The sequence below is a fragment of the Halichoeres trimaculatus genome, unplaced genomic scaffold, assembly GCF_033239565.1.
Source record: "Halichoeres trimaculatus isolate MK-OKI-2021-1 unplaced genomic scaffold, fHalTri1.1 fHalTri1_scaffold_15, whole genome shotgun sequence".
Classification (NCBI taxonomy): domain Eukaryota; kingdom Metazoa; phylum Chordata; class Actinopteri; order Labriformes; family Labridae; genus Halichoeres; species Halichoeres trimaculatus.
In genome coordinates, this window is record NW_027437193.1 from 17,091,075 (window position 1) to 17,116,546 (window position 25,472).

General features: G+C 39.6%; 1 protein-coding gene across 1 annotated transcript in view; it reads right to left on the minus strand.

Moving 5' to 3' along the window:
* col15a1b (collagen, type XV, alpha 1b) overlaps positions 1-24,986 on the minus strand; it is a 37,095-nt gene extending 12,109 nt beyond the window's left edge. The window contains exons 1-22 of the mRNA XM_074688794.1: positions 24,363-24,986; positions 16,912-17,099; positions 16,308-16,517; positions 15,914-16,066; positions 10,939-11,013; positions 10,485-10,580; positions 9,541-9,649; positions 8,349-8,389; positions 8,089-8,271; positions 7,954-7,980; positions 7,805-7,867; positions 7,615-7,692; positions 7,393-7,455; positions 7,155-7,307; positions 5,881-6,042; positions 4,018-4,071; positions 3,344-3,379; positions 3,074-3,202; positions 2,926-2,985; positions 2,050-2,085; positions 1,779-1,820; positions 1,445-1,507 (exon numbers count right to left, since the gene is read on the minus strand). Coding sequence (XP_074544895.1) covers positions 1,445-1,507; positions 1,779-1,820; positions 2,050-2,085; positions 2,926-2,985; positions 3,074-3,202; positions 3,344-3,379; positions 4,018-4,071; positions 5,881-6,042; positions 7,155-7,307; positions 7,393-7,455; positions 7,615-7,692; positions 7,805-7,867; positions 7,954-7,980; positions 8,089-8,271; positions 8,349-8,389; positions 9,541-9,649; positions 10,485-10,580; positions 10,939-11,013; positions 15,914-16,066; positions 16,308-16,517; positions 16,912-17,099; positions 24,363-24,741 — 2,400 coding nt within the window. The 5' untranslated portion in view covers positions 24,742-24,986. The remainder of the gene's footprint in view (positions 1-1,444; positions 1,508-1,778; positions 1,821-2,049; positions 2,086-2,925; positions 2,986-3,073; positions 3,203-3,343; positions 3,380-4,017; positions 4,072-5,880; positions 6,043-7,154; positions 7,308-7,392; positions 7,456-7,614; positions 7,693-7,804; positions 7,868-7,953; positions 7,981-8,088; positions 8,272-8,348; positions 8,390-9,540; positions 9,650-10,484; positions 10,581-10,938; positions 11,014-15,913; positions 16,067-16,307; positions 16,518-16,911; positions 17,100-24,362) is intronic.
* Between the last annotated feature and the right edge of the window lie 486 nt (positions 24,987-25,472).

The following is a 25,472-nucleotide window of genomic DNA, read 5'->3' on the forward strand; positions in this document are numbered from 1 at the left end:
ATGCACACTACAGTTTGCATTGAAGTATTTCACATTTTAAAAATGTTTAGCTTGGCTGGTGTAAGTTGTTTTACTCCCCTCTCTGCAGATGCTGGCTAAACGGCAAAAAACTGAAATCTTATCAAGTGTTTTTGTCTTTTTTTAAGTAAAAATTGTCTTATTATACTCGATATGAGCCACTTTCAACTTATCAATCCAGAAAAATGTCTTGTTTCAAGTTATCAGAGTACAAAAATGAGGTTTGAATCGCTTGTAACTAGTAAAAAAATCTGCCAATGGAACAAGAAAAAATTGCTTGAAAATTTCCTTGAGACTAGAATAATGTCTTAATACAAGTAACTTTTCTCTTGTTCCATTGGCAGATTTTTTTACTGGTTACGAGCAATTCAGACCTCATTTTTGTCCTTAAATAACTTTAAACAAGACATTTTTCTGGATTGTTCATGTGAATTTGGCTCATATTGAGTCTAAAAAGGAATTTTCTACTGAAAATAAGACAAAAACACTTGATAAGAATTCAGTTTTTGCAGTGTAACTTTTGATAACCTCATGCTTGAAACTTGTATTTAGATAGTTTGGTCTGTCAATTCACTTTTAATGGTTTCAATGTTTATTGTAGCAGCAGAACACTATTTGTGTGAAACAATCCATGACTGATGGGATAAATCTTAAACATATTAATTGAAACCAGCAGGTAGATGCAGATAAGCTGACAGAATAAATGTTTGAGCACAGCAGAGCAAAGGCAGAGATCAAAGCGTAAAAGCAGAGGGATTTCTTTGTTGCTTTCCTGCCTAAATTAACTTGCAGATGAAGCTCCAACAATAAAATGTATGTTTGTAAAGTCCTGTCTGACAGCTGACAAACTTGAAATCTTCAAAAATACTAAGAAAAGAAATATCCGACACTGATTTCTTAAAATATTAGCATTGGCATGCCAAGATATTATATGTCATCAATGAGGCAAGTGTGCTTGAATTACAAATATCCTTGGTATTACCAAACAAGAACTAATTACTCAGTCAATAAAATAGAAATTCACATTTCAAATAACCAACAAGTCTTTAGGCAAGAAAACAGAAAATCATCAAACCTGACAGTTTATGCTCAGTCAGCAGATAAACCACTCTAAAACCACTCACACTGCAGCTCTGACCAGTTTTAGAGGTTTATAGGCTGAGAACACAATATGTGACTTAAATTTCAATAAAATAATAATGTATTTTAATTAAAAATGTGTAATAAGATTAGCAGACAAGTAATGCCCACGATTGCAAAGATGACCTTGTCTGATCCTTTAGCTGATTGACCATGACCAGGTATGTAAACATCCATGAACAGACATTTTTACTCTCTGAGGGGAAAAACTATCTTACAACCAAAAACCTCAAATGCACCAAGAAACATCCACACATTCGTTTTGTGGGTATCACCCTTAACTTACTCTGGCTCCTGGTAGTCCAGCAGGACCCTGACGGCCTGGTGGTCCCTGGTCTCCAGGTTCACCCTATGATCACAGACGGCAGTTAATGAGTGGTTTGTTGTAAAATGTTTCTTTGAAGTAGTAAACTTAATGTGTAGTCCATTTTTTATTAAGTTTTCAGTCTCTATATCATATCTCCTTGCTCAATACCATTTTTTCTAGGACCACCCTCACAGTTTTTATCAGTGAACACAAATCAAAAAGCGCATCTATTTGACATTTATTCCTAACTAGGTCACAAAGAGAGGATTGAACATTTACTTGTAAATCTAAGTTCCCTTAAAGTGCAGCATACCTTGACGGAGACCCCAGGAGCGCCCATGGCTCCATCCTCACCCTGAAAAAAAATAGAAAGTTAAGCAAAGTAAAATAATTCAAAGCTTGGTCCAAAATGGCAACTGATGTTTTACCCCTCATCCCCCAAAAGTCTTCCAGAGGACTTCTACTGAGTATACTTTTACAGGTATAAAAAACAATTCAATATACTAGCTGAACTAGCAACAGCATGCTAACAGTGTTCTGTAAGCATAACCTGTGTGTTTTGTGAACTCTCATAAGGAGATTACCTTAGGTCCCTGTGGTCCAGGTAAGCCAGGCAGGCCCTGAAAAATAAACAAATCAAAATAAACACACAAAAAAGCAGAAGACACTTTCTCAGGGTTCCTACAGCTCAAGGCAAGTTAAATTTAAGACTTTTTAAGACTTTTTAATGACGTTGGACATCAAATTTAAAAACAAGTCAACAACGAACCACAATTGAAACAAACAAAACTAACAAAAACACCACATGAATTACCTGGGTTAGAGGCAATTTTAACCCTTTGTTTATTTTACATAAAACATCACTTTTTACCTTTTTTAACCCCATTTTTTACAACTTTATGCCTATTTTGCCCCCATTCATCTCTTTTGGCCACTGTCACAAACATTTTTGTAATTTTTTCATGGTTTTTGAAATTTAATTTCAAATTTATTTATCAATTTTGCTGCCATAATCAATTTTCCTAAGCCACTTTTGGATTTTTTTTGCCAACTTTTCCTCATTTTTATCTCTCTCCAGGCACCCTAGGTAGAACCAAGACATGTGTCTGCTTTAAAAGTTCCTGGTGCAACCACATCACCGTTTTGTTAGTTCCGCTATTGTGACTTTGCGATGTTGCCACGAGAGTAAATCAGGAAATTATTTAGAAAAATAGATAAATGTTACTTAATATTTTTTTTACTTCAAACTAACATAAATCATACCAATGTGTTCAAATTTTTAAGACTTTTGAAATTTGTTATTTAAGACTTTTTAATGCCAATTCCGGCCTTATTTTTAGAATAAAGAATTCAATGCCTTTTAAGACTTTTCAAGGATCTGCAGGAACCCTGCTTTCTATATACAACAGAACACATGTAACCTACATTGAACCCTTCCTTTCACACACTCCTGCACTGACCTGTGAGCCTCTGCCTCCAGCTCCAATGAGCATCTCACTCTTCCCAGATCCCTCCATATCCTGAAAACAAAGGAGAGTCTGATGTTACTGAACTGAACCTAACACACTGGTATGTGTTAACATGAAGTTTTAAATAAAATGATCTCACCTCTACAAAGTACTTGGTTCCTGAAGGTCCAGGTGGGCCAGGTGGGCCCGGGGGACCTGAGGGGCCTCTTGGTCCCTGTGGCCCAGCTGGCCCTGAGTTTCCACCGTTACCCACAGACCCACATTCACCCTGCAGAGAAACAGAGGAGGAATAATTCCCAAGGAGCGTGGTTAGCACTGAATGTGACTGGTAAGGAAGTGAAAAACAATCAGAAATGTCTTTATTTTGGGAAAAACCCCCCCATTTATTTGGGCTTAAAGGTTATATCACCTTTGGTCCTGGTGGGCCAGGTAAGCCTTGGTCACCCTAAGGATTAAGAGAAGGAAAAAAAAGAAAAAAATATTTCTTATACAGTGATCAATCTTTTAGTGGATGATAAAACACCAGCATTAAGAGATAAAATGAGACGATAAGGTGTGTATAAAAACAACCTGTTGTTAGCTCTTTATTGTTTACTTCTTCCCAGATCATAAACCTCCTCAAACACCCTGCTCACTCTGTCCACACACTTTCCCCATCGAAAAAACCCATACTAGGAGTTCATCATCTCTGCACTGTTCCTGTCTGTGCTTGTATGTGTCTGGGCTCTGGACTTTAAACTGTGACAAATACAAAAACTGGTCAGCAAGAATACCTTTAATTTTTCCCTCTTTGAACTGGATTTAAAGGTACAGTTTATAGGAATAATACACAGCAATATCTTGCAGATGTTGGACTAAAACACTCTTCTTGGTCTGTAGAATAAGTTGAGTAAAACCCAGACATTTTAGGTAATTTCATCAAATCCCCCAGACCTAATTTTATGACCAAAAAGAAAGACATGTCTGGGCAAAAGAGGACGTATGGTCGTCCTGTAGCTGTGTATGATGGCAGCCTCCAAAGAAAGGGACCTGCTCTGAGTTCTTCAATAAAAAAAAATCCTGCATGCATCTCTGTGATCATACCTTCTCTCCCACAGCTCCTGGTCGACCTGGAACCCCATCTTGTCCTGCCTGACCCTGAACAAATACAGAGAGACACACGTAGATGTAGACAAATAAAAGTGTGTTGAAGTTAGACCAAAGAAAAAAAGTTAGTGAGCAAAGCTGAGCAGTGTTATGATTGACTGTTTGCTGTCACATTAACTATTCATACAGGGCCAATACAAAAGTGACAGTCAGTCACTCTGAAGGCACAACAAGGGTTTTTTTTAATTTTTTTTTTTATACAACCCAGGTAAGGCTCAGTTTCCTTTTGTGATTTGATCATTTTTTAAGACAACACTAGGTGCTACTGACAGCATGTCATGCTAACACTTATCTTTTTAATGACTGTTTTTTTGAAATAGCATTAATCAGTGGAGACAGGATTCAGGGTTACAACTTTTATGAGGCCAGACTGTGTCTGTAAAATTCTGTTTGAAATGTCGCGTTACAGAGACAACACAGTCTTGAAGTCAAATCTGAAGGCACACTGAATTAATGGCTTTTGACTAATGACTCATTAGATTACTTAAGTACATCTATCTTAACAGATGGATGTACTGAATTGATCAGAGACTTTGGATACTATCTATAAACTACTTACAAGGCCTGAAAGTCTGCTGAGAATAAAAACATAACAGAAACTTTTGCTGAAATTATCAGCAAAACATAGACATTAGGATCCTTTTTGGTCTTGGATTAAACACAGCTCACGTGTTTTCAATACTTTCTTCTATCAGCCTTAGAAAAAAAGAGATGCTAATATGTCTGAATGTCTTTCTTCTCCTTGTTATGATTAAATGTTTGAATTTAGATGACAGTTTTAACTACTGTATTCTGATTTTAACGTATTACTTTCGGCTCTTGTGACAAAAAAATGATTGTTGATTGATTGATTGATTGATTGATTGATTGATTGATTGATTGATTGATTGAAAAAAAAGAGAGAAAACATGCTCCTGATCCCATTTTTTTTGCGTTTAACATTAATGTGTCAACTATTTTTGTATCCTGCCATGTAGGAAAACCTTTACCAAAAGGAGAGTGTTAATGTTGTGTCCAGTGGACATAGTTATGCCAGGTTTGACAAGGATTTAGTAAGGCTGTTTTTTTTTTGTCTTATTTTTTGTGTTGTTTCATTCAGTTCCTCTGTACAGTGAGTAAAACCTATGCTAAAGCTTTCATAATAGATGACACGCAGCGTGCTGAAGGGTAAAATAGATGGTAAAGTGATGAATATACTTCTGCATACCTTGGTAATTTGCAATTGTAATCTGAGAACGAGCAAGAGGCAGCAATAGGTTTGGAAAGTCATCAGGTTGATTAAAAGGCAGATTTGTTCCTTTTACCATGTTGTGAGGGGGAAAAAGGCCAAAATGATTCATAGCCTTAGATAAAAAGAAAGTTTGAGCTTGTTAAATTTATTTCAGCAAAATAGAAACTCAGAATATCAGAAAGTAAATATTAAGAGTTGTTGAGAAGATTCAAAGCAGGTCATAGGAAGAGGCTGCCAAAGACATTCTCAAAGAAAATTAAAAATAAAGAAAAAAAGCTGAGAAATCTGTCCTTTATATACGGAGCAATGCAGCCAGGTCAAAGCAGTTAAGCCAGCTGTCAGCTAGACGCAGAAACAACATGGTCGGAGCAAATATACAGTCATTAGCCTGGGTAATGGGTGGAGTAAAAAGGTAAATAAAAGTTTAACTGGTTTAAGTTTTCATTATGACTCAAATGATCGTTTGAGTAGATTCTGTGCAAATTGTTGGTTTCTCAATACTCAGGCTCTTTCCTGTAGCTCTGCCTTTTACCGTTTGCTTGTTCATCAAGCAAACCAGAATATTATACCTCTCCTGAACCCCAAGCTGACTCAAAGTCAAGGCCAGAACCAGACGCAAAACCGGGCTCAGGACTGAACCCAGAACTGAAACCTGAGCCAAGGTCTGATGACAACCCTGAGCTCAAGCCTGAACCATCTGGTCCAGAACCACTAAACCAATCCTCAAACATCTGAAACACAGTGAAGAGGAGTGGAGCAGGTGGAAGAGGAAAGAGGTGTAGGTTTAGGAAATATCGGTGAGGAGAGAAGTGAAGGAGGATGAACAATGACAGAAAAGATAACAGGAACAGAGGACAAGGGAGGATAAAGACAGACTAGTTATTTTCAGACACACACAAAATGATCACAAAAAGTCTACCTACAGGAAATGCAGAAAATGAATGACTACGAATTAGACACATGTGTAACAAATATAACAGACTAAAGTATGGAGATGTAGAAAGACAATGACAACAAAGAGGAATCCAGAAACAAAAAACATTAAAGGTTTTCATGCTTACAAATGGAAGTGAGCAGGTAGAGATTTTGACAAAAGATGCTTCAGCATATTTTACAGTTATAAAGTGTCAGCTGTGTCATAAAATCAAACAAGACAAGTTTTTTTTAATCATTCTTTTTACCTTTGAGATGTTTTGACTGCAAACTTGGTGCAGTCTTTCTCAGAAGAGTTTGTTCACTAGGATTATGACTGGTCTGTCAGCTGATTTATAGATATGTCCTACCTATAGACTGTTAAAAAAAAAAAAAAAAAAAAGTACGCCTTCTTGCTCACTTTGACGTGAAGGTGCCACTAAAACTGCTGTGTCAGAATGCAGGCGCCCTAACCTTACCTTGAACTTAAATTTATGCAGTCTTAACACTGTGGGACAACAGAGGGTGTGGTTTTCCTGCCACTCCAGGTAAGATGATCAAACCTCTTTGAATCAGCTGACAGACATCATCGTCTAAGGGAGACTGCAGGAAGTTTGTAGTTAAAAATGTCAAGGTAAAAAAAGAAATCATTTAGTCACAAGAACTGTCTTAACATAATACATGGTGTCACACCAGGTGGACTTGTTTGGAGTATTATCTTATATTTCAGCTGAAGTGACAACTTCCTGCCACTTTTGACAACGGTTTATGTAGGAAGTGTAACTTGACCATTTTTGGAAGTGCTGTTGTTCAGCTGCAGGTCAGTCAGTGCTGATGTTAAGGACAACAGCACAAACCTGAACCTGATATTTAGTCTGATGATCACACTCACAACAGGTTGTACTGAGTTTGTTCTTTCAGCGTTACTTACTGGCATTCCTGGGTGGCCTGGAAGTCCATCCCTACCAGGATGTCCAGATGGTCCAGAATGCCCTGAAAATGGGCCTCCAGCAGACCCAGAGGCTGGCAGGTTAGGTCCAGGGGGACCAGGAGGTCCTGGGGGCCCAGGTAGACCAGGAGGACCCTGATGGAAAGAGTTTTCATTTTACTTTTCCTGAAACAAGTGAAGCAGACAGACTTTGAAATCCCCCTCTGCAGGCTGTTCTCACCCTGATGAGTTCTGTGTCACTCTCAAGGTCTTCAAACCCAGAACCAAGAGCATCTGCTCCATACTGTAAGACAGAGACATAGTCCAATACAGTCCAACACAGTCCTGAGGTGTTAGAGACCTTGTCCTAATTGTGCACTGGCCTAGACACTCTTATTTTCAGAAAGAGAAAAATAATATACTAAGTAAAACTCGCCACATAAAACTACAAAGTGGGGCTCACAGGAACACTGCGTGATCTTGGGGGTCCAGGGGGCCCTGGGGGTCCAGGAGGACCTGGCATACCAGATCCTGGGTCTCCCTGTAGAGATGAAAGAGGAAGAGGATAGTAGAAATCATCTCTCGTCATCTCATGTTCAGTGACGCACAATGAGACTAAAGCCTTTTAAACAAAGATTATTCTGTAGTCATACCTTCTCTCCTTTAGCTCCAGCTTTTCCATCCAGTCCTGGAAATCCCTGAGATCCTTTCTGACCCTGAAGGAAAAAAAACATATGTATTTGAGCTAAAGAATAAAGATGAATGAAAAACATCCAAGAAAAGATCCAAAAAATATTCTTACTGGATCTCCTTTGTCTCCTGCTCTTCCCTGTAAAGTGAGACAGAGTCAGGATTGGTACTAAATCGTATGAACTCAGGATTATATAACGCTGGCTACATAAACACACATGTGTTTCTGTCTCTTTGGCACACACACCTTCTGTCCATCTCTCCCAGGCAGTCCAGGAGACCCAGGGAGTCCTGGTGGTCCTTGTGTCCCTCTTGGACCAGGATGAGATTGTCCAGGTAAAGGAGTGGGTCCTGGAGGACCAGGAGGGCCAGGTGGGCCTCTAGGTCCAGCGTCTCCACGTGTTCCTTTGGACCCATGCCGGGCACGACCCTGGAATTTTTAGGTTAAAATCCCATGGAGTTTGTATTTACAAAAAAGATGCTTACATGTGAAGACAAAAAACATACTTCTCCTGATCTCTCCCCTGGCTCCTCCGTCCTGTGAGGACCTGTACATGTAGGACGAGACATCGTCAGTTAGTTGGATCAGTGACTGGTTCAACCCGTTATGACAGAAGTGAAATTTAAAAATTCAAAACATGTATTAAATTCTTTTTTTCATTTTTTTTGGTCATATTTATTAGTTGGTAGCAAGCTACTTTTTGTGCAACTTCTGATGTTTTTGGAGAGGTTCAGGTTTAAACATTTAATTTAAAATAGACAACAGGGCTAAGGTTCTGATGTTTAATGTGGGCTCCTGTACCACTCTTTACCACAGTAGTTGAGGCGAGTGGGAAAAGCAATAGAAAATACCTTAATGACATTAATGACAAAAGAAGAAATGAAGAAATGAGTCCCAGGAGAGTCATTTAACTTCACATTAGAATTTGTGTTCACTGATTAATAAGTCACTTTTTTTGTTTTGTTTTTTCAGAAACAGAGAGAAGCATAGCCTCCAATCTCACACTGAACACAAAGAAGGCACATAGTATATTCAGTATGTTTTCAAAGATTTTTTTTTATGTTTTTAAGGTAAGATATGTTCCACCAAGCTGTGCTTTTTTCGTGTCAATAGGACCTACGTTAACATGTTCCAGTTTCTATATTTTGAATTGTCAGTTTGGTAAAGTGCCTGATGACAGAAAAAAAATTATAATATGAAAGATTAAGATGCTTCCTTTGATTTCAGGAAAACACCAAACAAATTTCACAAGCCAGAAAAAAAAACATAAGTGTAATCTTAACCTCAAAGACCAATCTGATTGACCTGAAGAAACACAAATCTTAAAATCCAGTGAGTAGCTAAAAGTGACACTCTGTCACTGAATGTGGCTAATGAAGAAAAAAAAGTAAAAAGCCTTGTAATTCTTTCTGATTAAAAAAAAAAATGTGACTTCCACTGGGTGATAACTGGACTTAGGACAAGATGTATCATGAAAGGTCTCAATGTTTAAATTTGACTTATACATTTATCATTTATCCTGTAATGCAATTCCAGCAGAAGCACAGACGGAGAGGTAGTGCAACAAATGCTTTGAATTCCAGCCAAACACAGAAAAAGTGAATCCTCAGTGGTTTACATTAATCCTAAATCAATCCTCTTGTTGAAATGTTAAATGTTTTATGGGTGTGCATTGTTTTGTAATAGTTCTATTCTGACCTCTCATCAGCATCTCCTCAGTGGACTCTGTTGGGGTCTGGTGACCCGAGTACTCTTCCAGCTCCACCTCTGGAGCCTCAGTGGGTGGAGCACTGACTGGAACACTGTCCTGAAATAAGATTAACGCAAACTGTTTTCTTAGAAGCATAATTCAATCAATGAAGTACTCACTTCCTTAAGTAGTAAACTTCTACTAAATAAGTATTCTTTATAAAAAAAAGTAGCAGATTAACATCTGATATCGCAATTATTCTGCAGTGAAAATAGATGATGTATCAGTATAAAATAACCGGAAATACCCCGGTCAATATGAGTTACTCCAGGCTGTTGCAGCTAATAGGGTGGTTCGAACTTACTTGATTCACAATAATTTTTTTTTTTTTTTTTTTGGACATATTTTGTGTCAACAGTCAGAATATACAAAGTCAGTAAGCTTCCTGTGAGTTGAGAACAAGCATAGCTCTTGCTCATAAAAGTAACAGAAAACGCTGAGTCACTGTTCCAGGATCTGAGAGAAATTATGTTTATGTTTATCGCCGTCTGCGAAATTTGGACTCCACATCTGTTAAGGGTCCGTAATGAGTTTAATATCTGGCAACAATTCCTCGGCATCAGAGAGACAGCTTCCTTTGAAGCTTCAAAGTAAGCGCTGATTATGGGATGTGTGGGGTCACACTGACTTCCTGGTAGTGGGAGAATGAAAGATAGCAGTGGACACACGCATTCACACACGCAGATGTTTAGGCAAACACAAATGTGCACACACACACACCTGCTCACACACCCAAACATGGTGACAGTTTAAGTTTTCTCCATAATGCGCCTCTTATGTTTGCCTTTGAATGCCGCTCATCAAACTGTAAGTCTGAACAGAACTGAACAGAAGTAAGTTAATTTCTTTCTGGTGCAGTAACTCAGCTGAATTTAACATTCAGTCAGCCTACCTCTGCGTTAGGTTTCCTCTCCCTTGTGTTTTTCATCATCTCCTCCTCTGACTCTCGGTCATCCAGACCATCATCTCCGCTAGTGTAGCCTGAGGCCTTCAGAAAACATTAGGAAATGTTTTGTTGACACACACTTTTTTTCCCATTTTTCACACACATCGTTCATGACAGTCACAGAGAAGCAAATGTTCAGTTTTAAAAAATTGACATTGAATCCTTGAGGAGTTAGATAATGTAATAGTATATAGTGACTAAGACACTTGGTGAAAACAAAAAAAAGACTTAGACAGTGATCATTTGAATTTAATTTAACTTGTCAGGCAGGCCCGAGGATTTTTTCTGAAGTCCCTTTTACCACTAGAGGGAGCTGTAGATCCATGTATATGAACTAACAGAGGCAGGACTATTAATGTTATTACAGCCTGTAAGTTTTTGATTGTACTGTGTTACTTACATAGGGGTCATCATCTTCACACTGCTCCTCAGCAGCTCTGGGATCATCCTTAATGACCAACTGCTGAATGGATCCCTGCAGACAGAGAGAGAACACTGTCTTTTATCCTGGCGTTTCTAATGAACGATGAATGTGTATCTATGTAAACCAAACTGTTGTACAATGATGAACTCTAATCCATTGTTACCAGTCAGTGAGGAAGTTTATACTGTATGAAAGCCTTGAGCATATCTGGCAAGAAGAATTTTATGAGGAAACTGAAGACAGGTTTAGATGTGCTTGCTGTCATAAGCATGTCAGACACTGATATGTCAGTCCTTGAGACCATCGATAGATGTGTGTTTGTAAGCAGACATTAAGGCTGACATAGAGTAGTCCTGTGTGACACTGTTTGGTTTGAATTTATATGTTTTTGTTTTTTTGGTTCATGTGCATACTAGAGTGAACAGAGGGTCCGCCATTTTCCATTGTATGGTTTTGAAGCCAAAATACCGCCGTCTCAGGCGCAGCCATTGGTAGCAATTGCAGCCAGAGTCTGTGCAGTAGAGACGACGAGGGATTCTGGGAGAATCTGAGAGGAGCTGGGTGTTTTTTTCTTTTGAGAGTCTAATCACTTCCTGACTCTACCTCCCGACATATTTTACGATCCCCGAAAAAAATAAACGAGAACGGCAGCTGTCTATCATCGTTAAACGTTACGTAAAACCTTGTTTTTAACCTTGTATAACCAATGAAAACGAAACTTTACAGAAAAAAGAGAACTTGAATACAAGAAGCCAAATAATATCTTTAAATCACCACAACAATCGTACATGAGAAACATTTCTATGAGGAGTATTAATTTTTAAAGTTTAACCACAGCCCATCTGGAATGGCTGGAAAGCCAGATTTTTTAACCTATACTTCAGCCAGCCACCAGGGGGAGCAGTTTTTGTGCAGACCTCACTTCAAGCCGAGCAAGCAGACATCCATTTTTTTTTTACAGTCTTTGACTTTGAAAAAAGTTTCTGGATGTCAATTTCAAGAACAATTATGCATTCACTGTTAATGGGGGGAGTCCACAAAATGCTTTCAAATAAAAAAAAATCACACTTCCATATTTCACCCATTATTGTAGAAGTTTAAAAACCATGCAAAACTAAAATTTTGATAGTTTTCCCACATTTCTTAGTAGCCACAAAACCCTCAAGATGACTGAATCAACAAGGAATGTACCAGTGGTTCCAAATTAATTCAGAATATCTTATTTAATTTCATTTTTTTATTCATTTTGCTTTGGTTTTGTCAGTTTTGGATTGGCTGTTGGTGTATTCCTACGGCAGGCAGTCTCCAATATCCAGCACCTCTGTGGACCATTATGCCAGCAACGCAGTGAAACAGGAGAACATTTTCAGAGGAATCTGAAATGATGTAGTGGTGATACAAACTGTGGCTTGCAGGCAAAGCTATCTTGCAAAGAATAAAACTTGGTGAGTTTTATTGGCACTTTTTTTTTGTAAATTAGATCCGTTTTGCCTTGAACTGCTGCTTTAAAGTGTGACTGACTGACTGTGTTGTATCCTCATGGTCTCCCTCTTTAAACAGAGGGGCACCGCAAACAATGAAGTACAGTCCACTCTCTGATATCTCCATGGAGACAGGATTTCCCGAAGAAGCTCACACACTTACACCACACTCAGACTGATGGCTGAGTACTGATACTGGTTTATATATTTTAGATTTATCAGGAACAGGATCAAGAAGTCAAATCCTCTGGTAAACTTTCATTTCATTTACTACTGAAACATCAAACTCATGCTGACTGAAAGGGCCCCATGCCCTGACTGCTCTCCTTTGAAGCCTAAGTCAACAAACCAACAACACACATGTCCATACATACATGCACACACAATCATACAGAGTGACCCAGATCCTGCACACTGGACAAGGCTGCTGCTGAGTTTGCACATATTCTGTTGTTATGCTTCATATAACCCGTTCACGAAGTCAGGCTACGCTGCACAAAGCCGAATAAAGTGGGAATAGCTGCGTCCAGTAACCACAGCAACAACAAGACACCAGCAGCAAGTATTTATCCCTGTATCTTTGTCAGTTCTGTTCAAGTAAAAATGTCAGTGAGTTTTATGATGCCAGTGAGAGAAGGGAAAAATCTTCTAGGCATGTCATACAGTCTTTCGTCAATCAAACAGAGCGAATATAACATGTCTCCAGCAGAGGGGCCTCCACATTTCTGTATTTCTGACTTTGAATATTTCCTTAAGACCTTTAATATTAGCCTTGTTTATGTCTCTGACTTCCTCATATGCCATAAACTTACTCCCTTATCCTCTCCTCCTCTCTGCATACCCTGTCCCTTCCTGCATCTCAACCTTCTCTCCTCTTCACTCCCTTCCTCCATCCTCTGTCTCTGATCTTTGACTTTCACAAGAAGGTCCATCAAAGAGCCAGCTTATGAAGCTCTGCAGGGGGGAGGGTCAGGACATTTTGACCTTGGATTTGGATGCAGACTGTGTTTGAGACTGAGAAGAATTTGTAAACCCAGTCTTCAGATATTACTCAGTAAGACTGGGCTTAGATTTTTGGTATCATGAGTGGAAGACAGCAGATTACAAAGGAAACAAGGATTTTAAAAAATTGGGTTAAGTAAAGGAATATACTTTCACCTGATGGATGATGGATCACTGGATTGCAGACTGATTCACATTCAAGGGTCCACACTAAATACACACTCTTTCATGTTAACCCTATACAACCAACCAAACCAAGTCTGCCAGAATACATCTTTACATTTTTATGCCGTGGTGTCATTTTTGTATCATACTTTTGCTGTACACCCAAACAATCCTTTATTCCAGACTTTGATGAAATGGATAAACTTCTGTCCAGACTAATTAAACTGCTTAAAAGTGCAATAAATCATTGAAAAATGAACACATTTCACATAATTTTCTGAACACAGAAATGTCATGTCTTTATCCCTCAAAAATGCAAACGTAAAAAAAGTGATGACATGTTTTCAACATAAGGAGGAAGCGATGTGAACAACCAGGGTCTGGATCTTAATGCTTTTGTCGTATATGCTTTATACTGGATTTCTGCAAACACATTAGGGAAAGGAAATAGCGCTCTGGGTTCATGTTGAAAATGCAATAGGAAAGTGTAACTCCCCAGATTTTATGTGCAAAAATAACATTTAATTTGTCTAAGCTGCTACCAATCAAAACTGAACCTGCAAATTGTATGGCCAGTGCTACACTAGGCTCTGATAGGTTAAATTACAACATGTTATTTTCCCTTTATGCTCTCTTTCTCAGTCATGTACTCTCAGGTACACTTTGATGCATCAGAGAAAGTAGAATCTGACTCTAACTTGACCGTTTTTTTACTTGTCTGTGTTTTGGGCGGCACTGTAATGGCTCATTTCCACTAGCACACCCTATTCTACTCGGCTCTAATCGATTTGCAGCGTGTTTCCACCAGCCTAGTACCTCCTAAAACAAGCCAATTTTAGTACCTACTCCACTCTGGTTCCAAGCGAGCTGAGTCGATACTAAAAAAGATGACGTCAACAACTGCCAGCTACTGATTGGTCAGACAATGTCGTCATCGATGAGTCATGAGCGCCACGCCCAAAACAAGACGGGACATAAGAGGACAAGAGCCAGACAGCATTTTTAAACAATAGCTTCCAGAATGGTGTCCCATCAAGTTATTCCATGGTCCAACGAAGAGGACCATGGAATTTTTGGGTTTGGTGGCCGAGGACAGGATCCAACAGGAGCTGGATGGAGCCACGAGGAATGAAAAGGTGAACCAAGAAGTTTCGAGGCTGATGGAGGAGCATGACTACCACTGGACTCCCCAACAGTGCCGGGAGAAACTGAAGAAACTAGAGAGTGATTATAGGGCCATTAAGGACCACAACAGTTGGAGCTTGCTGTTTAAGGACCTAGCACAAATATGTTACGACATGGGAGTCAGTCATTTGGATGGCCGTCTGAGCTTTAAAAAGCATAAAAACACTCAGCCCAAAACTGCTAAAGCATATTATTTTCACTCTGATTAAAAGGAGGAATTTATATTTGTTTGCATAAATTTAATTTCCATGCATCTTAACTTAAATGCAAGTGTGGCCTTGTTGAAGTTGAAGGCATCTAAAGATTTTACACAAACATTATGAGCCTAATTTCCATCCTAAAAAGCTCTACAAACTCAAGAAGTGTGCAAGTTGCAGAACATGTCAATAGTTATGCAATCACTAGGGTTCAACAACAGACACATCACTTATCACTTATCACATTCTGACTGAACAAAAGGAGTTAAAGTTGGACAAGTGGATTTGTGAAGAGCCAGTGTTCTGGTGCTTGAGGTCCCACCAAGGAAGAAAACACACTTACTGTCACTCTTATGAATGAATTTGGTCTACTTCACAACCAGAACAAATCCATGCTAGGTCGAAACAAATCTCAGAATTTTATTCCCTTTGACTTTAAGGACCTAAAAGAACCAACACAATCAGAGATTGTTAGTTTTTGAAACATTCAGATGCAGCCTCTCTGAGGGCATCATTTTGACATTTTCTGGCTGAAAGGCTAGAAAACAAATTTCTGGGAAACTGTGTTGAGTTGTTGATTTTTCTGCTTGTTCCATTCACAAAAAAGTCCTCCGGCGTTTGTGTTAATTTCTCTTTTTTTAAAAAACATTCTCACAGTAAACTGAATGGTGGGAAGTTTCCAGAGGACACGGACTGAGAGCAGATTTCATTTCAGCCTTTTTACATGCTAATAAGAGGCCAGACCACACAGCCTTCACCTACGCAGTTCACACATAGACATATACTTACATGAACAAAAGTCAAGTTGATAACTGCAGATTGATATTTACTCAGGCTGAAGGGCTCATGTTGTTTTATTTGTCAAACTTAAAGAAAAAGATTTCCAATGTTAGACTTTAATTTTTAGAATTTATTACTCACCACAAACTTGTCCAGTCCAGTGATTCCTGCATTGGCAACAAAGAAGGCTGAATTCTGTGAGAAGGTCAGTCTATCTGGCCTCCGATGGAAGGTTGTCCTCTCTGCCTCGCCACAGTCCATGTAGAGACGCACCTCGTCCTGTTCCACTGCCACCTGCCAGACAAACCAAATGCATTAATGTGATGTAGTTCTTTACCATGAAACATTTTGCTGTCATTTAACTATCAAGGCGTCTGAGAAAAGCAGACAAAAAAACAAATCGTTCACTCTCTCTTATGTCAGAGGTCAGAATCAGTATTTTTGACCAACAAACCATCTACACAGACTTTATTTCAGAGGTTGAGTGATCTCTCTTTTAGTCTCTTATTTCACGTGTGCACCACAAAAGACTCACTGTAAACCGTGTCCACTGGTTTGTCATATCAGGGACACTGAAGGCAGCAGCTTTGTGGCTGTGGGAAGCTTCTTCTCTGTCGGTGTAGTACAGTAAGATGCTCTGCAGGCCGCCACGCACTGGAGTAAGGGTCAAACCGAGCTGCACCACTTTCTGTTGGAAATCTGTGATGGCAAAGAGCACGCCTCCTCTCTGAGAGTCTGGACGTATCTGGAGTGAAGGAAATGCAGGATGGTGTAAATACAGCTCATAGTTGCAGATTGATTAAAGATTATAGATCATAATAAATTTTACAGTCACTTATATACACATGTACTGTTACATACGGCCATTTTTAAAACGTGTCTGCAAGTTTCATTACCAATGAAGTGTGTTTGCAGAACACAGAATTAATCGTATGGCAACAAGTGAGTCTTGCTTTACCATGGAATTCCACAAGGTGGCGACATGGAGTGACCTCATTTGACTATGAAGACTTTTCAGGTTATACAGTGATTTTGAACCTGATAGTGACTTTTAACCACTCTACCAATCCTACTGTTATCTGCAAGTAAAGACAAAAAATCAAATAATAGGTGTAAGGAAAGACGGCTGGTATCTTCACCGTGACGATAATGGCAAAATCCCTGAAGAATGGCCCCGGCACGAAGGACTTGGTGGGTCGGCCGATGTTTGCTTCAGGCCCAAAGTTGAAGGCTGGGAAGCCCTCATAGCCATGTGTGTAGGAGACCGAAGGAGGGAGGGGGACACCAATTAACTCCATCAGGTCCAGATGATTTCCTGAGCCATGATCTGACAGAGAGATGAAATAAAGATGTTAAAGGTGGAGATAGATGAGGTAGGATGGCCTTTACGTTTCTCTTTAAAGTGTAAGCCTGTGTTCCATTTGTGTTTTTTTTTTTTTAGGTTGTTTTTGTCATCTTTAATCTGCAAATTGTCAGTTTGACTGTATTTTGACAACAGCTTGGATTCACATCACAGCATCTCTTTACTGGTGGAGTGGCTGAAGTAGTGGCTTGTTAACCCCATGTATCCATACCCAACAGAATACTTTGCATAATCAGTCATTTATCTCCAAACAGGGCTATTAGTTACCAAAGAACATAAAGATGTAAAAAAAATAAAAAACAAGATGAAAGTTAAACAAACAAAAAACCATGAACTCAAGGGAAAAGTTTTGCTTGATTTCACATCAACCAGAAAATGGGCTCATTTTACCACCTGGTCCCATCTCTCCATACCCCTGTTTATGTTCTGGGTTACAGGAGACTGTCACTGATTGACAGGCTGGACACAGGGTACAGGCTGGCCCGTTGCTAACTCATACACTAAAAGCTGAAGTACCCAGAGATAAGGGGTGATACCTGGGGTGAGAAAATTGGCGGTGTTAAAAGTTGCCCATATTTAAACACAGATAGCAAGGGACAATGCTGGATATCCATACTAAGCGTGTGCAAATTCTCAAAGTGTTACATATCCATGTGTTTTAGGTACCCCATAATCCATCTGTAAACTGTTCAAACAGTCTGTTTTCAACTAGCACTAGATCTTCACAAGATCTTCACAAAGTTTTTAAGGGAGTTGCTGAAATGATGAGATCATCAAACGAGAATCCTCCAGTTAGTGACATGACACCTTAGAAGGACGGGCCTCAAACACCAAGGTCTCTCCCAGACAGACCTCCAGGGGGTGGACCAATCAGAGAGAAGGGATTTTGTGGGGTGCACAATTGCCCCCTTGTAGTGCCATTCTCTCAGTGGCCAATGCCCACAGTTATGATAGTCCAACATGAACCAGACTTTAGGCATATTCATGGCCTGTCTAAGTCATCATGGAGTGTCTGTTTACAAGAAGCATGGTCTCATCAGAGACCGCACACTGGAGAACACAGAGAACATGGCAACAACTTTAGATACTTCTTGGCTTATGTTCAGTGGTTTTGGTCCAACACAGGACTCTAACGCCATTGTTCAAACGATTGTTGTGACAAGCGGTCACAGGTATTATGTATCATGGATTATACATCATACTCTTGTTGTGTGTGCATGCTTTCACCGAAGCACATCTCTTCGAAGTGTGCCAAAGCAGAGAAGTAAACCGTGCCTGAGCATGGTACACTTGAGATCACACTGGTCAAACAAACTGGACTCTAGGGTTGAGGCGTGCTTGGTCAGATTGTGAGTGTGACTACGCCTTTAAAGAGACAGCAGCTAAAAGAAAGCATTTCAGACAGTGCCTGAAATAAATTTTCTCTAAAACACCAGTGAGAGGAAAAGTTTGGGTTTTTTTTGAGCTGTAAATCATGTGAGGCTATGATGATGATACTAAAGGAAGAACATAACCTTAAAAATAACCCTCTTTAACGAAGCTATATAGAATCTGTAACCTTAAGCATGCTGCAGTGAATCAAAGATCACTTTTAATCAGTGAAATCATCTGAAATTGGTAGCTCCTCTTGTTTGGGTCTTAAGTAGGTAGCTGGGTAATAAACAGGAAATGTAAAGTGAATGGGTGGAAGTGCAAGTCAGAGAGGACCACACACCCCATTCACTTTATATTATACCTCAATAAGATAACTTAGAAATAAAATAAGACTTTTTTTTTCTCAGCCAAGGTTTAATGGACCCCAAGCTTGACCTAAAGTTTTCTGATGCCAACATTAGATATATTCCTCTGAGAGTAGAACCTCGTCTTAGACACACAGAAGCTGCTCCAGCAGGTGTCAGAGGATGTGTGCCTCCAGTTCAAAGAACACATTAGAGGGAGGGAGAGATGTACCAGAATCATCTTGACATGGCTTTAATTTGACCTGATGAGATCCATGCTTGACTGCTCCTCCTCGCATGGACATAATCCTTTGAAATGCACACACAATGGCTGGTAATTAGTATTTGGTGTGTACGTGAGGAGATGGCTTCACATTCCCTCCTACGGCCTCCCTCATGGAGCCCGTCTCCCGTAGCGACAAGCTCTCACCTCAGCATTCCAGCAAGGCTCACCCCTGCTACCTACATCTATGTTAAACACACGCATGCACATACACATACACATACAAGACTGATATGTTTTAGCATGCACAGCACACACACACACATTTCACCCACGTGAACGCACATAAAACCCCAGACCAGAGCAGACAGTCCAACATTTGGGGGTCTCTAATTCATCAGTGTGACCAACTGGAAACATACCTGATTAGAGGGTTTAGGTTGAGATCGGTGTGTGTGTGTCTGTCTGTGAGTGTGTGTGTGAGGGCGTGCTTCTGTGCAGCACTCCCACCACTCCTCACATTTACACTTTTATTGTTGCAAACACAGGTGGTGAGGTGGGCAATCAAGATGTGCAAACAAAATAGACTCACACACACTCAAACAAACACACTGCAGCACTCACACCTCCAGTCCAGATGTGAAGTCATCTGGACTCTGTAATGACCAAACTGAGCAGACGAACTCTGTGAGAGAAGTGATGCTACATCTGGCTGCTTGCTGCAGGAGTTAATCTCCTCTTTAATCTCGTGAGACATATTTGGAAATTGCTGCTGACACTAGGCTTCTGTTGGAAACTGCTGAATGAGCTGGCAGCAGAGACCTTGCGGTGATTGCATGTCATAACTTGGACAGAGGCCATTCTCACAGTCAGAGGACTGTGGTCACAGAATATAGAGTCATAGTCCCACAGTATGAGGACCGTGATATACACGGATTAAAAGGAATAACCATTAAACTAGAAATCTCTCACCACAGTTTTGGTGAGTCAGGGTCCTTCACTTTTTGAAACTAATGAAGAAATACCAAAATCTTGTTTAATATTTTTGTAGACTGAGATGATTTATATATTTAAAGACTCAGTGGGATTTTCTTGCTGGTTATGAAAAAAAACGACAACGCCTTTTTTAATATTCAAAAGCACAAACAAAATCATCAGCATCAACACTTGACCCTACTATATTGTACATTTGTGATGCCTGCAACTGAACATCATACTAGTCATGACTCAAATAGTCATTAACATCTAAAAGACCTGTCTTTTGCAGGTCTCAGTTTTTGCCAGATGCCAGAGCTGTGATGCATAAATTCACCAAAAAAGCAGTCAAGACAGCAAGTTGTGCATGGAAACCACCTAAAAACGGCCAGTGACTTTCAAAATAAAGCAAACTGGGTCTAAACCAGATCACATTTAACTTGACTAGAATAGAATAGAATAGAATAGAATAGAATAGAATAGAATAGAATAGAATATTCTTTTATTGATCCCCCTTGGGGGAAATTTTTTTGTCACAGCAGCTCAGGAAAAAAACAAAGTGCATTAATGCTATAACAACTAAAAATAGAATAAGATAATAGAATATAGAATTAGAAATTTGAAGAAATATAAAGAAATATAGAAATATAGAAAAGTAGAAAAATATTACTATTTACATATTTATATTGTAGCGAGACCCAATATAAACTACAAGAACAAACAGACATAATGAGTGGAGCCAGGCCAGGAGGCAACAAGTTAGAGGTCCCACAGCCCAAAGAAAGATTAAAGAATTGGGAAATGGGGAGCTCCTTTGGGAAAAAATGAAAATGAGGTGAAGTGTAAACTCTGCAAAGGTAGGTTATCATATCACAAATTGACAGCGAGGCATGCAGCAGAAAACTGGGTGCTGTCTGCAGGGCAACTGTCAATGGCATGCTTCATCACTCAAAGAATTAAGTTTGGTTATTAACGTGCAGAGCATTTTCTTTAAAATACCTATCCCTAGACCAGACAAGTATCACATTCAAAACATGGCTGCGTCTCATCGGTTATTACAAAATGGACAGTAATTTCTTGATAGCACACTGTTTCTATAAGGAACCATAGACTGTAAAAAAAATGGACGTCCTCTTGCTCGGCTCGAACTGAGGTCTCCACAAATACTGCTCCCCCTGGTGGCTGGCTGCGGTATAGGTAAAAAAATCCGGCTTTCCAGTCATTCCAGATGGCTGTGGTCAAACTTTACAAAATCAATACACCTGGTAGAAATGTTTCTCATGTCCGACTGTTGTGGTGATTTCAAGATATAATTTGGCTGTCTTGTATTCAAGTCCTCTTTTTTCTGAATAGTTTTGTTTTCATTAGTTATACGCGGTTAAAAACGAGGTTTTACGTAATGTTTAATGATGATTGACAGCTGCCATTCTTGTGTATTATTTTGGGGATTGTTAAATGTGTCGGGAGGTAGAGTCAAGAAGTGATTAGACTCTTGAAAGAAAAAAAAAATATTATTTTTGTCACCCAGCTCCACTCAGATTCTCCCAGAATCCCTCATCATCTCTACTGCACAGACTCTGGCTGCTAACTGCTGCTAATGGCAGCGCCTGTGACGGTGGTATTTTGGCTTCAAAACCGTACAATGATAAATCGAGGAGCCACGCTGTCCACTCTACAGTCTATGTGAGGAACTCACTTGTGCTAGAGATTGGCAGATAATACATATAACCTGCTAGCTTAGCTGAGTTGAATTACCAGTGTATACCTCACAGTTTGGTTTGGACTTAAGCGGTGCCATATTTCAGATATGCTCTTAAGACAACAAATGTATAGCTGCCAGAGCAAAGGGTTATCAAGCGGATGTGCAAGCCCAGTACCAAATTGTATAGAACACTAAAAATATAGCTTTTGAGTTAGGCTTTCATTACTACACCTGCTAAATATGGATATTATTTATGAGGCATCCAGACTTATAGCTCTAATTCAATGCTTCTTTTGCTCTGTGTCCAACAGCTGTGTGGCTGGTGAAGCTAGTAAGGCACAAGTTAGTTACACGAGCTCTTAAGACCTGCTGTCCCAATGTGGCAAATATTTGACACGTACAATCTATATAAGATGCCAAAATAGAAAAAAAAATCCATTGCTACTTTTTTCAGTTCAGATCCAGAAAATGAAGTCTTCAGGGGTCAAAAAGCACAACACATGCATACGTTGATCATAAATGTTTAAATTCTGAAGTTCTGAATTATGTCGAAAAGAATCCCCACAGACAAGACCTATGTTTTCTCCAAGTCCATACTATATTTAGTCGATACATCTCAGCTCAACAGAGCCTCAAGTTTTTAAACATCCCAACTTATGTCTGCACTCTCTTCCAACTCTTTGTCTTCTCCTCTCTGCTGCTGACTAATCACTTGTTTACGTCACGACAGGAAGGCTGAAATCATAGATAGTACACTGGGTGTGAAACAACTTCTTTGCCTGGACTGGTTTGATATGTGTCACATGTGTGATCAGGTTGTCTCTTGCGTCACCTTTGCTATTCAGAATTGACGACGTTTGTCAAAGGGTTCTGACCAATCAGCATCAAGAATGTTATACTGATAACATCAAAAAAGTCAGGTACCCACTGATACTGATTGTATTTCTCTATCAAAATGCTCAATATTACAGGAGACACTACAACGTATTTACACAAAGTTTGACACACACATTCTCACACATATGCAAACGTAAACCTTTTCATGACGTCATGTGACCTTACTTTTATTGTTATGGTGGATTACCTTATACAAATGTCTTGAAGAAACTTTGAATGATTATATTCATTCTGTCCTGGTACAAAAAAAAATCATAATCGAAAAAATTCTTCACTGTTTATCAGACAGACTTAAACGTGATCAGTCAAACCTCAAATCACTCAGTCAGTCATACAATATATCATTCAGTAAGTGCTTTTATGTCTTCAGTTAATCACCCAATCAAACAGTGTGCCATTCATTCATTCATTCACTCCCCCTTTTGCATGACATTTTTCCACTCTAACTCCCTCCCCCTCAACATAATCCTCCTCATGTTGGCCACATGGACGCTTGATCAGCTTATAAAGACCAAAATTAACAACCCCCTTAGAGCTGCCACGAATAAACTTTTAAACCTCGACCCGGCCAGGCCACACAAAAGCCTCCAGCTGCTCGGCTCGCTTGCTTAGATTTAATGCTGAGCACATCAGGTTACAACTGTTTTACATGTTAGCCTGCTACAGAAATAAAAAAGTGTTTTTGTATTTTCTTTATTGAAAATAAGACAATAACACTTCTGCCACATGTTGTTTTACATTTTGGAAAGTGTAAGAAAGATGGAATCTGAGGAACACATCTTCATGAACTGTTACTCAGTTGGTTTGTTGTATCATTGTACTAAAGAAACATTGATGCTGAAAAGATGTATATTAAATAAACTTCTAAGATTAAGCAAATCGCTTTAAGATTCCCTGATCAATATCTTAACAGAGACTAAATGAATAAATAAATTAATAAAAAAATCCCTGTGTATGCATTTTAGAAGTTCCTCTATGAAAATCAACAAAAAAACACAACCTTGAATCTGTACTTTACCTCTATTTTAGCATCTTTACATCTCTTGCTTTCATTTAACAGTGCTCAAACCTCATGTTGTGGTTAAGACTCAGTGTTCCCATTAATCTTGCTTTTTCTCTAAGATAAAATGTTTGATGAACCTTGTGAAAACATCCTGACCCAAACAAAACAGTACACCTGGAGTTAGCATCGGGCAGGTCAGCCTCCTGTAGCATCTGAAGAGTTACATTTTGTTCATTCATCAGTGAGAAAAAGATCCCAAACAAAAACAAGACTATAGGCACTGCATTCGTTAACTACTAATCTGTGGTGATAATGTAGTTAGTCTAATGTATACTGAAAAGATTGCTAACTTTTTCTTTTGCTTAATCAGCTTCTGTGTGTTTTCGACTTTGTTCCTGCTGCCCCCAAGTGGTCAATTAATTAATTAATACAGGTATAACCATATCTAACTACTGTCTTTCCATGAATCAGCTTTCTCTTTGAACCCTTCAACAGTCTTTGCTTTTGTAATGCAAAATACAGCAAATCATATGCAATGATTTGTCCCAAAAAGCCAAATCTAACATCACTTATCAGTGATACTACAATAGAAGCCACTGGAACCTTCTAACCAGAAACCTGCCAACATAGGAGCGTGGGAAAAAATCTGAAGTCATACATTTTGTCAGCCTCCCGCCTTCTTTTTTTCTTTTTTTTTTGCAACACTCACCACTCTTCCAGTGTTTGAGAGGTTTATTTCGGGTCCTGGTTTTGCTGCCTCCACCTATGCTCTCCTCTGGAGGAAAAGTCTCAGGTTCTGCAGTGCTGTGTCCAAGCACTGACACCACAGGGTAGGCTGTAGGAGTCAGCTCGGACCCCTCTGTCCGAGTGAAACCCTCCACAGCTCCCTCTGTTACCTCCTCTGTTGTCCCTGTGGTGTCAAAAGGACCCAGCAAGGTGATGGATGTAGGGGTGATGGCAGGAGGAGAGGAGGAGGGAGAAGAGATGGTGGTTGTTTTGGGGTTTGCGAAAATGAAACTCCACCACTGGGCTTGAGCAGGAGAGGAGAGGAGAAAGAGGACAGCAAGAGAGAGGCAAAGGACTCCCATCCTCTTACATGGATTGAACTACACACGTGCAAAAAGGCATAAAGGCAGGATGCAGTGCTGAGTCATGCAGAGTCCTGGAGTAAAAGTAATCCTGGAAATCCAGCGACACAAAAAATCAAGAATGACCTTTCAGCTTTACTTTGTCTCCTCTCTCGTTACGTCCTCTCTTCCTCAGTCCGTCTCTGTCTTTGTGCGTACCTCTCTGACATCTCTCTCTTTTTCCCTCTCTTCCCTCCTCTCTCTGTGTAATTACTGACTCCCCCTCCTCTGGCTTTCCACAACACAGCAGACTTGGTTTTCTCTCCTCTTTTCTCCCAGACAAGCAGATTAGAGAGTTAGTTAGTTCACTACCCCTCCTCTTCTACCTTCTCCTCCTCCTTTCCTTCTTTCCTCTCCAGTCTTAAATGTGTGTGTGTGTGTGTGTGTGTGTGTATGTGCGTGCGCGTGTGTGCCTGTTGAGTTGACCAAGCTGCCCCCTACACTACATTTAAAATGTGTAACTCTAACACACATGGATGCTGATTTAGTATCAGGTGCACAGTGACTTGAGTGCCAAGGCTTTTGTTCACATCATCTTCTGAGTCAGTACTGACCTGCTATTAACACAATACACCTAGCTTAAAATATAATATATTTCAAGAGGAGCATTCATGTCTCCAATGGTCTTAAGACATGAGCGAGGTATACTTTTAAAAGAATAATAGGTTGGTCCAGAAACAGGGCACAGACAT